Here is a 14,214-nt window from a genome sequence, read left to right on the forward strand (position 1 = left end):
TTCAGGAAAATGTCTGGCAGTGGGATTAGAGGTCAGGGGTTAGAGATTAAACTCACCTGTTCAGGAAAATGTCTGGCAGTGGGATTAGAGGTCAGGGGTTAGAGATTAAACTCACCTGTTCAGGAAAATGTCTGGCAGTGAGATTAGAGGTCAGGGGTTAGAGATTAAACTCACCTGTTCAGGAAAATGTCTGGCAGTGGGATTAGAGGTCAGGGGTTAGAGATTAAACTCACCTGTTCAGGAAAATGTCTGGCAGTGGGATTAGAGGTCAGGGGGTTAGAGATTAAACTCACCTGTTCAGGAAAATGTCTGGCAGTGGGATTAGAGGTCAGGGGTTAGAGATTAAACTCACCTGTTCAGGAAAATGTCTGGCAGTGGGATTAGAGGTCAGGGGTTAGAGATTAAACTCACCTGTTCAGGAAAATGTCTGGCAGTGAGATTAGAGGTCAGGGATTAGAGGTCAAACTCACCTGTTCAGGAAAATGTCTGGCAGTGAGATTAGAGGTCAGGGGTTAGAGATTAAACTCACCTGTTCAGGAAAATGTCTGGCAGTGGGATTAGAGGTCAGGGGTTAGAGATTAAACTCACCTGTTCAGGAAAATGTCTGGCAGTGGGATTAGAGGTCAGGGGTTAGAGATTAAACTCACCTGTTCAGGAAAATGTCTGGCAGTGGGATTAGAGGTCAGGGGTTAGAGATTAAACTCACCTGTTCAGGAAAATGTCTGGCAGTGGGATTAGAGGTCAGGGGTTAGAGATTAAACTCACCTGTTCAGGAAAATGTCTGGCAGTGGGATTAGAGGTCAGGGGTTAGAGATTAAACTCACCTGTTCAGGAACATGTCTGGCAGTGGGATTAGAGGTCAGGGGTTAGAGATTAAACTCACCTGTTCAGGAAAATGTCTGGCAGTGGGATTAGAGGTCAGGGGTTAGAGATTAAACTCACCTGTTCAGGAAAATGTCTGGCAGTGGGATTAGAGGTCAGGGGTTAGAGATTAAACTCACCTGTTCAGGAAAATGTCTGGCAGTGGGATTAGAGGTCGGGGGTTAGAGGTCAAACTCACCTGTTCAGGAAAATGTCTGGCAGTGGGATTAGAGGTCAGGGGTTAGAGATTAAACTCACCTGTTCAGGAAAATGTCTGGCAGTGGGATTAGAGGCTAGGGGTTAGAGATTAAACTCACCTGTTCAGGAAAATGTCTGGCAGTGGGATTAGAGGTCAGGGGTTAGAGATTAAACTCACCTGTTCAGGAAAATGTCTGGCAGTGGGATTAGAGGTCAGGGGTTAGAGATTAAACTCACCTGTTCAGGAAAATGTCTGGCAGTGGGATTAGAGGTCAGGGGTTAGAGATTAAACTCACCTGTTCAGGAAAATGTCTGGCAGTGGGATTAGAGGTCGGGGGTTAGAGGTCAAACTCACCTGTTCAGGAAAATGTCTGGCAGTGGGATTAGAGGTCAGGGGTTAGAGATTAAACTCACCTGTTCAGGAAAATGTCTGGCAGTGGGATTAGAGGTCAGGGGTTAGAGGTTAAAGATCAGACTCACCTGTCCAGGAAGATGTCGGGCAGTGGGGGGTAAGTTGTCATATCGGGAACGCGGTTGTGGACGATCACCATGACGAAGGAGGTAAATCCGAAGACCAGCATGACGTAAACAGAGCTGACTACTGTCTTCCACAGCTCCGGGTCCAGACGCCCTAGAACGCACTTCCTGTCCCCAGTGGAGTGAATGTGGCACTGGTCTTCTTCTAACTCTGTCCCTGACCGGGGTCGCGACCCCAACCATGACCCTGAGACCCCACAGTCCATCTGACGACGCGCTGCCCTGTTACACACATGTTCCCCTCCGTTACACCACCTGTCGGCCCTGTGATCCCCCCAGTCATCCCCGTGACAGGCCCTGTCCCTCCCAGCAGCAGCCCCTAATCCCCCTAACCCTATCTCCATTAACCCTATTCCCATCTCCTCCAGCTGATCTTGGTTCTGTCTTTGGAGCCTCCGCAGGGCCAGGGCCAGCCTCTTGATGTCCCCCAGCACAGTGAGGCCCAGAGGGGGTTCACGCAGGTCAGCCTCCCCTAGAGTCAGCAGGCTGAGGCCATCCACACGGTGTTTAGAACACAGCAGCTCCACATACTGCCCAAACCCCTCCTGCTTCAGCCAGCCAGACACCTGCTTACTGCTCCAAGTACTAACACTACTCTGAGACACCGCCATAGCATACCTCCCTCTGAGAGAGAGAGAGGGAGAGAGAGAGAGAGAGAGAGAGAGAGCATTAATACAGGGGTAACACAAAGGCAATGTCAATGTAACAACAGGCCTGATAGTTTGTTCTGGGAAGACAGCATTAAGTCACAGAAGCCAGTCAGAGCACAGATCGACCACATTCAGTATATACTCATCATTGGCTTAGACCACCAGCTCCATTCAAACTAGACAGTATCAGACACTGAGACACTGAAAAACAGCTGCTATCTCAAGGCCATCAGACTGTTAAATAATCACCACCAGCCCGCCTCCGCCCAGTACCCTGCCCTGAACTTAGTCACTGTCACTAGCCGGCTACCACCCGGTACCCTGCCCTGAACTTAGTCACTGTCACTAGCCGGCTACCACCCAGTACCCTGCCCTGAACTTAGTCACTGTCACTAGCCGGCTACCACCCAGTACCCTGCCCTGAACTTAGTCACTGTCACTAGCCGGCTACCACCCGGTACCCTGCCCTGAACTTAGTCACTGTCACTAGCCGGCTACCACCCGGTTACTCTACCATAAACCTTTAGGGGCTGCTGCCCAATGTACATAGCATGGAACACTGGTCACTTTAATAATGTTTAAATAATGTTTAGATTTTGTTTGACCCATTTCATATGTATATACTGTATTTTAGTCAAGTCCTATCCTATTCAGGCTATTGCTGTACATATTTTATTCTATCCTACGTATTCTACAGATGTCCTATATATTCTATCCACATACTGTCCATAATGTCTACACATTCCATCACATATTCAGTGGGGAGAACAAGTATTTGATACACTGCCGATTTTGCAGGTTTTCCTACTTACAAAGCATGTACAGGTCTGTAATTTCTACCATAGGGGCTATCTTCTATGGGCTATCTTCTGTAAATCCCCCTACCTTGTCACAACACAACTGATTGGCTGAAACACATTGAGAAGGAAAGAAATTCCACAAATGAATCTTTAACAAGGCACATCTGTTAATTGAAATGCATTCCAGGTGACTACCTCATGAAGCTGGTTGAGAGAATGCCAAGAGAGTGCAAAGATGTCATCAAGGCAAAGGGTGGCTATTTGAAGAATCTCAAATATATAATATATTTTCATTTGTTTAACACTTTTTTGGTTACTACATGATTCCATATAAGTTATTTCATAGTTTTGATGTCTTCACTATTATTCTACAATGTAGAAAATAGTAAAAATAAAGAAAAACCCTTGAATGAGTAGGTGTGTCCAAACCTTTGACTGGTAGTGTATATATACATATACAGTGGGGAGAACAAGTTTTTGATACACTGCCGATTTTGCAGGTTTTCCTACTTACAAAGCATGTAGAGGTCTGTAATTTTTATCATAGGTACACTTCAACTGTGAGAGACGGAATCTAAAACAAAAATCCAGAAAATCACATTGTATGATTTTTAGTAATTAATTTGCATTTTATTGCATGACATAATTATTTGATACATCAGAAAAGCAGAACTTAATATTTGGTACAGAAACCTTTGTTTGCAATTACAGAGATCATACGTTTCCTGTAGGTCTTGACCAGGTTTGCACACATTGCAGCAGGGATTTTGGCCCACTCCTCCATACAGACCTTCTCCAGATCCTTCAGGTTTCGGGGCTGTCGCTGGGCAATACGGACTTTCAGCTCCCTCCAAAGATTTTCTATTGGGTTCAGGTCTGGAGACTGGCTAGGCCACTCCTGGACCTTGAGATGCTTCTTACGGAGCCACTCCTTATTTGCCCTGGCTGTGTGTTTCGGGTCGTTGTCATGCTGGAAGACTCAGCCACAACCCATCTTCAATGCTCTTACTGAGGGAAGGAGGTTATTGGCCAAGATCTCGTGATACATGGCCCCATCCATCCTCCCCTCAACACGGTGCAGTCGTCCTGTCCCCTTTGCAGAAAAGCATCCCCAAAGCATGATGTTTCCACCTCCATGCTTCACGGTTGGGATGGTGTTCTTGGGGTTGTACTCATCCTTCTTCTTCCTCCAAACACGGGGAGTGGAGTTTAGACCAAAAAGCTCTATTTTTGTCTCATCAGACCACATGACCTTCTCCCATTCCTCCTCTGGATCATCCAGATGGTCATTGGCAAACTTCAGACGGGCCTGGACATGCGCTGGCTTGAGCAGGGGGACCTTGCGTGCGCTGCAGGATTTTAATCCATGACGGCGTAATGTGTTACTAATGGTTTTCTTTGGGACTGTGGTCCCAGCTTTCTTCAGGTCATTGACCAGGTCCTGCCGTGTAGTTCTGGGCTGATCCCTCACCTTCCTCATGATCATTGATGCCCCATGAGGTGAGATCTTGCATGGAGCCCCAGACCGAGGGTGATTGACCGTCATCTTGAACTTCTTCCATTTTCTAATAATTGTGCCAACAGTTGTTGCCTTCTCACCAAGCTGCTTGCCTATTATCCTGTAGCCCATCCCAGCCTTGTGCAGGTCTACAATTTTATCCCTGATGTCCTTACACAGCTCTCTGGTCTTGGCCATCGTTAGATTCCGTCTCTCACAGTTGAAGTGTACCTATGATAAAAATTACAGACCTCTACATGCTTTGTAAGTAGGAAAACCTGCAAAATCGGCAGTGTATCAAAAACTTGTTCTCCCCACTGTATATGTATATATACACTACCAGTCAAAGGTTTGGACACACCTACTCATTCAAGGGTTTTTCTTTATTTTTACTATTTTCTACATTGTAGAATAATAGTGAAGACATCAAAACTATGAAATAACTTATATGGAATCATGTAGTAACCAAAAAAGTGTTAAACAAATGAAAATATATTATATATTTGAGATTCTTCAAATAGCCACCCTTTGCCTTGATGACATCTTTGCACTCTCTTGGCATTCTCTCAACCAGCTTCATGAGGTAGTCACCTGGAATGCATTTCAATTAACAGATGCGCCTTCTTAATAGTTAATTTGTGGAATTTTTTGCTTCATAATGTGTTTGAGCCAATCAGTTGTGTTGTGACAAGGTAGGGGGGGTATACAGAAGATACCCCTATTTGGTAAAAGAACAAGGCCATATTATGGCAAGAAAAGCTCAAATAAGCAAAGAGAAATGACTGTCCATCATAACTTTAAGACATGAAGGTCAGTCAATCTGGAAAATTTCAAGAACTTTGAAAGTTTCTTCAAGTGCAGTCGCAAAAAACATCAAGCGCTATGATGAAACTGGCTCTCATGAGGACCGCCACAGGAATGGAAGACCCAGAGTTACCTCTGCTGCAGAGGATACATTTATTAGAGTTACCAGCCTCAGAAATTGCAGCCCAAATAAATGCTTCACAGAGTTCAAGTCACAGACACATCTCAACATCAACTGTTCAGAGGAGACTGTGTGAATCAGGCCTTCATGGACGAATTGCTGCAAAGAAACCATTACTAAGTGACACCAATAAGAAGAAGAGACCTACTTGGGCCAAGAAACACGAGCAATGGACATTAGACCGGTGGAAATTTGTCCTTTGCTATGGAGTCCAAATTGGAGATTTTTAGTTCCAACCGCCGTGACTTTGTGAGACGCGGTGTGGGTGAATGGATGATCTCTGCATGTGTAGTTCCCACCGTAAAGCATGGAGGAGGAGGTGTTATGGTGTGGGGGTGCTTTGCTGGTGACGCTGTCTGTGATTTATTTAACCAGCATGGCTACCACAGTATTCTGCAGCGATATGCCATCCCATCTGGTTTGGGCTTAGTGGGACTATCATTTGTTTTTCAACAGGACAATGACCCAACACACCTCCAGGCTGTGTAAAGGCTATTTTACCAAGAAGGAGAGTGATGGAGTGCTGCATCAGATGACCTGGCCTCCAGAATCCCCCGACCTCAACCCAATTGAGATGGTTTGGGATGAGTCGGACAGCAGAGTCAAGGAAAAGCAGCCAACAAGTGCTCAGCATATGTGGGAACTCCTTCAAGACTGTTGGAAAAGCATTCCAGGTGAAGCTGGTTGAGGGAATGCCAAGAGTGTGCAAAGCTGTCAAGGCAAAGGGTGGCTATTTGAAGGGTCTCAAATATAAAATATATCTTGATTTGTTTAACACTTTTTTGATTACTACATGATTCCATATGTGTTATTTCATAGTTTTGATGTCTTCACTATTATTCTACAATGTAGAAAATAGTAAAAATAAAGAAAAACCCTTGAATTAGTAGGTGTGTCCAAACTTTTGACTGGTACTAAATATATTTATTTTCCAGTCTCTGACATTGCTCGTCCTAATATTTGTATTTCTTAATTCCATTCTTTTACTTTTTAGATGTGTGTGTATTGTTGTGACTGTTAGATATTACTGCACTGTTGGAGCTAGGAACACAAGCATTCCGCTACACCCACAATAACATCTGCTAAATATGTGTATGTGATCAATAACATCTGATAAATATGTGTATGGACCAATAACATCTGTTAAATATGTGTATGGACCAATAACATCTGCTAAATATGTGTATGGACCAATAACATCTGTTAAATATGTGTATGGACCAATAACATCTGCTAAATATGTGACCAATAACATCTGTTAAATATGTATTTGGACCAATAACATCTGCTAAATATGTGTATGGACCAATAACATCTGTTAAATATGTGTATGGACCAATAACATCTGCTAAATATGTGTATGGATCAATAACATCTGTTAAATATGTGTATGGACCAATAACATCTGTTAAATATGTGTATGGATCAATAACATCTGTTAAATATGTGTATGGACGAATAACATCTGCTAAATATGTGTATGGACCAATAACATCTGCTAAATATGTGTATGGACCAATAACATCTGCTAAATATGTGACCAATAACATCTGTTAAATATGTATTTGGACCAATAACATCTGCTAAATATGTGTATGGACCAATAACATCTGCTAAATATGTGACCAATAACATATGCTAAATATGTGTATGGATCAATAACATCTGCTAAATATGTGTATGGACCAATAACATCTGTTAAATATGTGTATGGACCAATAACATCTGCTAAATATGTGTATGGACCAATAACATCTGTTAAATATGTGTATGGACCAATAACATCTGCTAAATATGTGTATGGATCAATAACATCTGTTAAATATGTGTATGGACCAATAACATCTGTTAAATATGTGTATGGATCAATAACATCTGTTAAATATGTGTATGGAACAATAACATCTGCTAAATATGTGACCAATAACATCTGTTAAATATGTGTATGGACCAATAACATCTGCTAAATATGTGTATGGACCAATAACATCTGCTAAATATGTGACCAATAACATCTGTTAAATATGTGACCAATAACATCTGTTAAATATGTGTATGGACCAATAACATCTGCTAAATATGTGATCAATAACATCTGCTAAATATGTGTATGGATCAATAACATCTGCTAAATATGTGTATGGACCAATAACATCTGCTAAATATATGACCAATAACATCTGTTAAATATGTGTATGGACCAATAACATCTGTTAAATATGTATTTGGACCAATAACATCTGTTAAATATGTGTATGGACCCATAACATCTGCTAAATATGTGTATGGACCAATAACATCTGTTAAATATGTGTATGGACCAATAACATCTGTTAAATATGTGTATGTGATCAATATCATCTGCTAAATATGTGTATGTGATCAATAACATCTGCTAAATATGTGTATGGACCAATAACATCTGTTAAATATGTGTATGGATCAATAACATCTGTTAAATATGTGTATGGACGAATAACATCTGCTAAATATGTGACCAATAACATTTGTTAAATATGGGTATGTGATCAATAACATCTGCTAAATATGTGTATGTGATCAATAACATCTGCTAAATATGTGTATGGACCAATAACATCTGTTAAATATGTGTATGGACCAATAACATCTGTTAAATATGTGTATGGACCAATAACATCAGTTAAATATGTGTATGGACCAATAACATCTGTTAAATATGTGTATGGACCAATAACATCTGTTAAATATGTGTATGGACCAATAACATCTGTTAAATATGTGTATGGACCAATAACATCTGTTAAATATGTGTATGGATCAATAACATCTGCTAAATATGTGTATGGACCAATAACATCTGCTAAATATGTGTATGGATCAATAACATCTGTTAAATATGTGTATGGACCAATAACATCTGTTAAATATGTGTATGGACCAATAACATCTGTTAAATATGTGTATGGACCAATAACATCTGTTAAATATGTGTATGGATCAATAACATTTGTTAAATATGTGTATGGACCAATAACATCTGTTAAATATGTGTATGGATCAATAACATCTGTTAAATATGTGTATGGACGAATAACATCTGCTAAATATGTGTATGTGATCAATAACATCTGCTAAATATGTGTATGGACCAATAACATCTGCTAAATATGTGTATGTGATCAATAACATCTGCTAAATATGTGTATGGACCAATAACATCTACTAAATATGTGTATGGACCAATAACATCTGTTAAATATGTGTATGGACCAATAACATCTGTTAAATATGTGTATGGATCAATAACATGTGTTAAATATGTGTATGGACCAATAACATATGTTAAATATGTGTATGGATCAATAACATCTGTTAAATATGTGTATGGACGAATAACATCTGCTAAATATGTGTATGGACCAATAACATCTGCTAAATATGTGTATGGATCAATAACATCTGCTAAATATGTGTATGGACCAATAACATCTGCTAAATATGTGTATGGATCAATAACATCAGCTAAATATGTGTATGGACCAATAACATCTGCTAAATATGTGTATGGACCAATAACATCTGCTAAATATGTGACCAATAACATCTGTTAAATATGTATTTGGACCAATAACATCTGCTAAATATGTGTATGGACCAATAACATCTGCTAAATATGTGACAAATAACATCTGTTAAATATGTGTATGGACCAATAACATCTGCTAAATATGTGTATGGATCAATAACATCTGTTAAATATGTGTATGGAACAATAACATCTGTTAAATATGTGTATGGATCAATAACATCTGTTAAATATGTGTATGGACGAATAACATCTGCTAAATATGTGTATGGACCAATAACATCTGCTAAATATGTGTATGGACCAATAACATCTGCTAAATATGTGACCAATAACATCTGTTAAATATGTATTTGGACCAATAACATCTGCTAAATATGTGTATGGACCAATAACATCTGCTAAATATGTGACCAATAACATATGCTAAATATGTGTATGGATCAATAACATCTGCTAAATATGTGTATGGACCAATAACATCTGTTAAATATGTGTATGGACCAATAACATCTGCTAAATATGTGTATGGACCAATAACATCTGTTAAATATGTGTATGGACCAATAACATCTGCTAAATATGTGTATGGATCAATAACATCTGTTAAATATGTGTATGGACCAATAACATCTGTTAAATATGTGTATGGATCAATAACATCTGTTAAATATGTGTATGGAACAATAACATCTGCTAAATATGTGACTAATAACATCTGTTAAATATGTGTATGGACCAATAACATCTGCTAAATATGTGTATGGACCAATAACATCTGCTAAATATGTGACCAATAACATCTGTTAAATATGTGACCAATAACATCTGTTAAATATGTGTATGGACCAATAACATCTGCTAAATATGTGATCAATAACATCTGCTAAATATGTGTATGGATCAATAACATCTGCTAAATATGTGTATGGACCAATAACATCTGCTAAATATATGACCAATAACATCTGTTAAATATGTGTATGGACCAATAACATCTGTTAAATATGTATTTGGACCAATAACATCTGTTAAATATGTGTATGGACCCATAACATCTGCTAAATATGTGTATGGACCAATAACATCTGTTAAATATGTGTATGGACCAATAACATCTGTTAAATATGTGTATGTGATCAATATCATCTGCTAAATATGTGTATGTGATCAATAACATCTGCTAAATATGTGTATGGACCAATAACATCTGTTAAATATGTGTATGGATCAATAACATCTGTTAAATATGTGTATGGACGAATAACATCTGCTAAATATGTGACCAATAACATTTGTTAAATATGGGTATGTGATCAATAACATCTGCTAAATATGTGTATGTGATCAATAACATCTGCTAAATATGTGTATGGACCAATAACATCTGTTAAATATGTGTATGGACCAATAACATCTGTTAAATATGTGTATGGACCAATAACATCAGTTAAATATGTGTATGGACCAATAACATCTGTTAAATATGTGTATGGACCAATAACATCTGTTAAATATGTGTATGGACCAATAACATCTGTTAAATATGTGTATGGACCAATAACATCTGTTAAATATGTGTATGGATCAATAACATCTGCTAAATATGTGTATGGACCAATAACATCTGCTAAATATGTGTATGGATCAATAACATCTGTTAAATATGTGTATGGACCAATAACATCTGTTAAATATGTGTATGGACCAATAACATCTGTTAAATATGTGTATGGACCAATAACATCTGTTAAATATGTGTATGGATCAATAACATTTGTTAAATATGTGTATGGACCAATAACATCTGTTAAATATGTGTATGGATCAATAACATCTGTTAAATATGTGTATGGACGAATAACATCTGCTAAATATGTGTATGTGATCAATAACATCTGCTAAATATGTGTATGGACCAATAACATCTGCTAAATATGTGTATGTGATCAATAACATCTGCTAAATATGTGTATGGACCAATAACATCTACTAAATATGTGTATGGACCAATAACATCTGTTAAATATGTGTATGGACCAATAACATCTGTTAAATATGTGTATGGATCAATAACATGTGTTAAATATGTGTATGGACCAATAACATATGTTAAATATGTGTATGGATCAATAACATCTGTTAAATATGTGTATGGACGAATAACATCTGCTAAATATGTGTATGGACCAATAACATCTGCTAAATATGTGTATGGATCAATAACATCTGCTAAATATGTGTATGGACCAATAACATCTGCTAAATATGTGTATGGATCAATAACATCAGCTAAATATGTGTATGGACCAATAACATCTGCTAAATATGTGTATGGACCAATAACATCTGCTAAATATGTGACCAATAACATCTGTTAAATATGTATTTGGACCAATAACATCTGCTAAATATGTGTATGGACCAATAACATCTGCTAAATATGTGACAAATAACATCTGTTAAATATGTATTTGGACCAATGACATCTGCTAAATATGTGTATGGATCAATAACATCTGCTAAATATGTGTATGGACCAATAACATCTGCTAAATATGTGACCAATAACATCTGTTAAATATGTATTTGGACCAATAACATCTGCTAAATATGTGTATGGACCAATAACATCTGCTAAATATGTGTATGGACCAATAACATCTGCTAAATATGTGTATGGATCAATAACATCTGTTAAATATGTGTATGGACCAATAACATCTGTTAAATATGTGTATGGATCAATAACATCTGTTAAATATGTGTATGGACCAATAACATCTGCTAAATATGTGTATGGACCAATAACATCTGCTAAATATGTGACCAATAACATCTGTTAAATATGTGACCAATAACATCTGTTAAATATGTGTATGGACCAATAACATCTGCTAAATATGTGATCAATAACATCTGCTAAATATGTGTATGGATCAATAACATCTGCTAAATATGTGTATGGACCAATAACATCTGCTAAATATATGACCAATAACATCTGTTAAATATGTGTATGGACCAATAACATCTGTTAAATATGTATTTGGACCAATAACATCTGTTAAATATGTGTATGGACCCATAACATCTGCTAAATATGTGTATGGACCAATAACATCTGTTAAATATGTGTATGGACCAATAACATCTGTTAAATATGTGTATGTGATCAATAACATCTGCTAAATATGTGTATGTGATCAATAACATCTGCTAAATATGTGTATGGACCAATAACATCTGTTAAATATGTGTATGGACCAATAACATCTGTTAAATATGTGTATGGACCAATAACATCAGTTAAATATGTGTATGGACCAATAACATCTGTTAAATATGTGTATGGACCAATAACATCTGTTAAATATGTGTATGGACCAATAACATCTGTTAAATATGTGTATGGACCAATAACATCTGTTAAATATGTGTATGGATCAATAACATCTGCTAAATATGTGTATGGACCAATAACATCTGCTAAATATGTGTATGGATCAATAACATCTGTTAAATATGTGTATGGACCAATAACATCTGTTAAATATGTGTATGGACCAATAACATCTGTTAAATATGTGTATGGACCAATAACATCTGTTAAATATGTGTATGGATCAATAACATTTGTTAAATATGTGTATGGACCAATAACATCTGTTAAATATGTGTATGGATCAATAACATCTGTTAAATATGTGTATGGACGAATAACATCTGCTAAATATGTGTATGTGATCAATAACATCTGCTAAATATGTGTATGGACCAATAACATCTGCTAAATATGTGTATGTGATCAATAACATCTGCTAAATATGTGTATGGACCAATAACATCTACTAAATATGTGTATGGACCAATAACATCTGTTAAATATGTGTATGGACCAATAACATCTGTTAAATATGTGTATGGATCAATAACATGTGTTAAATATGTGTATGGACCAATAACATATGTTAAATATGTGTATGGATCAATAACATCTGTTAAATATGTGTATGGACGAATAACATCTGCTAAATATGTGTATGGACCAATAACATCTGCTAAATATGTGTATGGATCAATAACATCTGCTAAATATGTGTATGGACCAATAACATCTGCTAAATATGTGTATGGATCAATAACATCAGCTAAATATGTGTATGGACCAATAACATCTGCTAAATATGTGTATGGACCAATAACATCTGCTAAATATGTGACCAATAACATCTGTTAAATATGTATTTGGACCAATAACATCTGCTAAATATGTGTATGGACCAATAACATCTGCTAAATATGTGACAAATAACATCTGTTAAATATGTATTTGGACCAATGACATCTGCTAAATATGTGTATGGATCAATAACATCTGCTAAATATGTGTATGGACCAATAACATCTGCTAAATATGTGACCAATAACATCTGTTAAATATGTATTTGGACCAATAACATCTGCTAAATATGTGTATGGACCAATAACATCTGCTAAATATGTGTATGGACCAATAACATCTGCTAAATATGTGTATGGATCAATAACATCTGTTAAATATGTGTATGGACCAATAACATCTGTTAAATATGTGTATGGATCAATAACATCTGTTAAATATGTGTATGGAACAATAACATCTGCTAAATATGTGACCAATAACATCTGTTAAATATGTGTATGGACCAATAACATCTGCTAAATATGTGTATGGACCAATAACATCTGCTAAATATGTGACCAATAACATCTGTTAAATATGTGACCAATAACATCTGTTAAATATGTGTATGGACCAATAACATCTGCTAAATATGTGATCAATAACATCTGCTAAATATGTGTATGGATCAATAACATCTGCTAAATATGTGTATGGACCAATAACATCTGCTAAATATATGACCAATAACATCTGTTAAATATGTGTATGGACCAATAACATCTGTTAAATATGTATTTGGACCAATAACATCTGTTAAATATGTGTATGGACCCATAACATCTGCTAAATATGTGTATGGACCAATAACATCTGTTAAATATGTGTATGGACCAATAACATCTGTTAAATATGTGTATGTGATCAATAACATCTGCTAAATATGTGTATG

General features: G+C 37.0%; 1 protein-coding gene across 1 annotated transcript in view; it reads right to left on the reverse strand.

Annotated features, from left to right (window-relative positions):
- The window catches only part of LOC121556009 (sphingomyelin synthase-related protein 1-like), a gene marked incomplete at its 3' end in the record, with an annotated part of 38,029 nt that overhangs the window by 1,570 nt on the left and 22,245 nt on the right, over nt 1-14,214 (reverse strand). The window contains exon 2 of the mRNA XM_045215587.1: nt 1,540-2,220. Coding sequence (XP_045071522.1) covers nt 1,540-2,207 — 668 coding nt within the window. The remainder of the gene's footprint in view (nt 1-1,539; nt 2,221-14,214) is intronic.

Source organism: Coregonus clupeaformis, unplaced genomic scaffold (assembly GCF_020615455.1).
Source record: "Coregonus clupeaformis isolate EN_2021a unplaced genomic scaffold, ASM2061545v1 scaf0476, whole genome shotgun sequence".
NCBI lineage: Eukaryota > Metazoa > Chordata > Actinopteri > Salmoniformes > Salmonidae > Coregonus > Coregonus clupeaformis.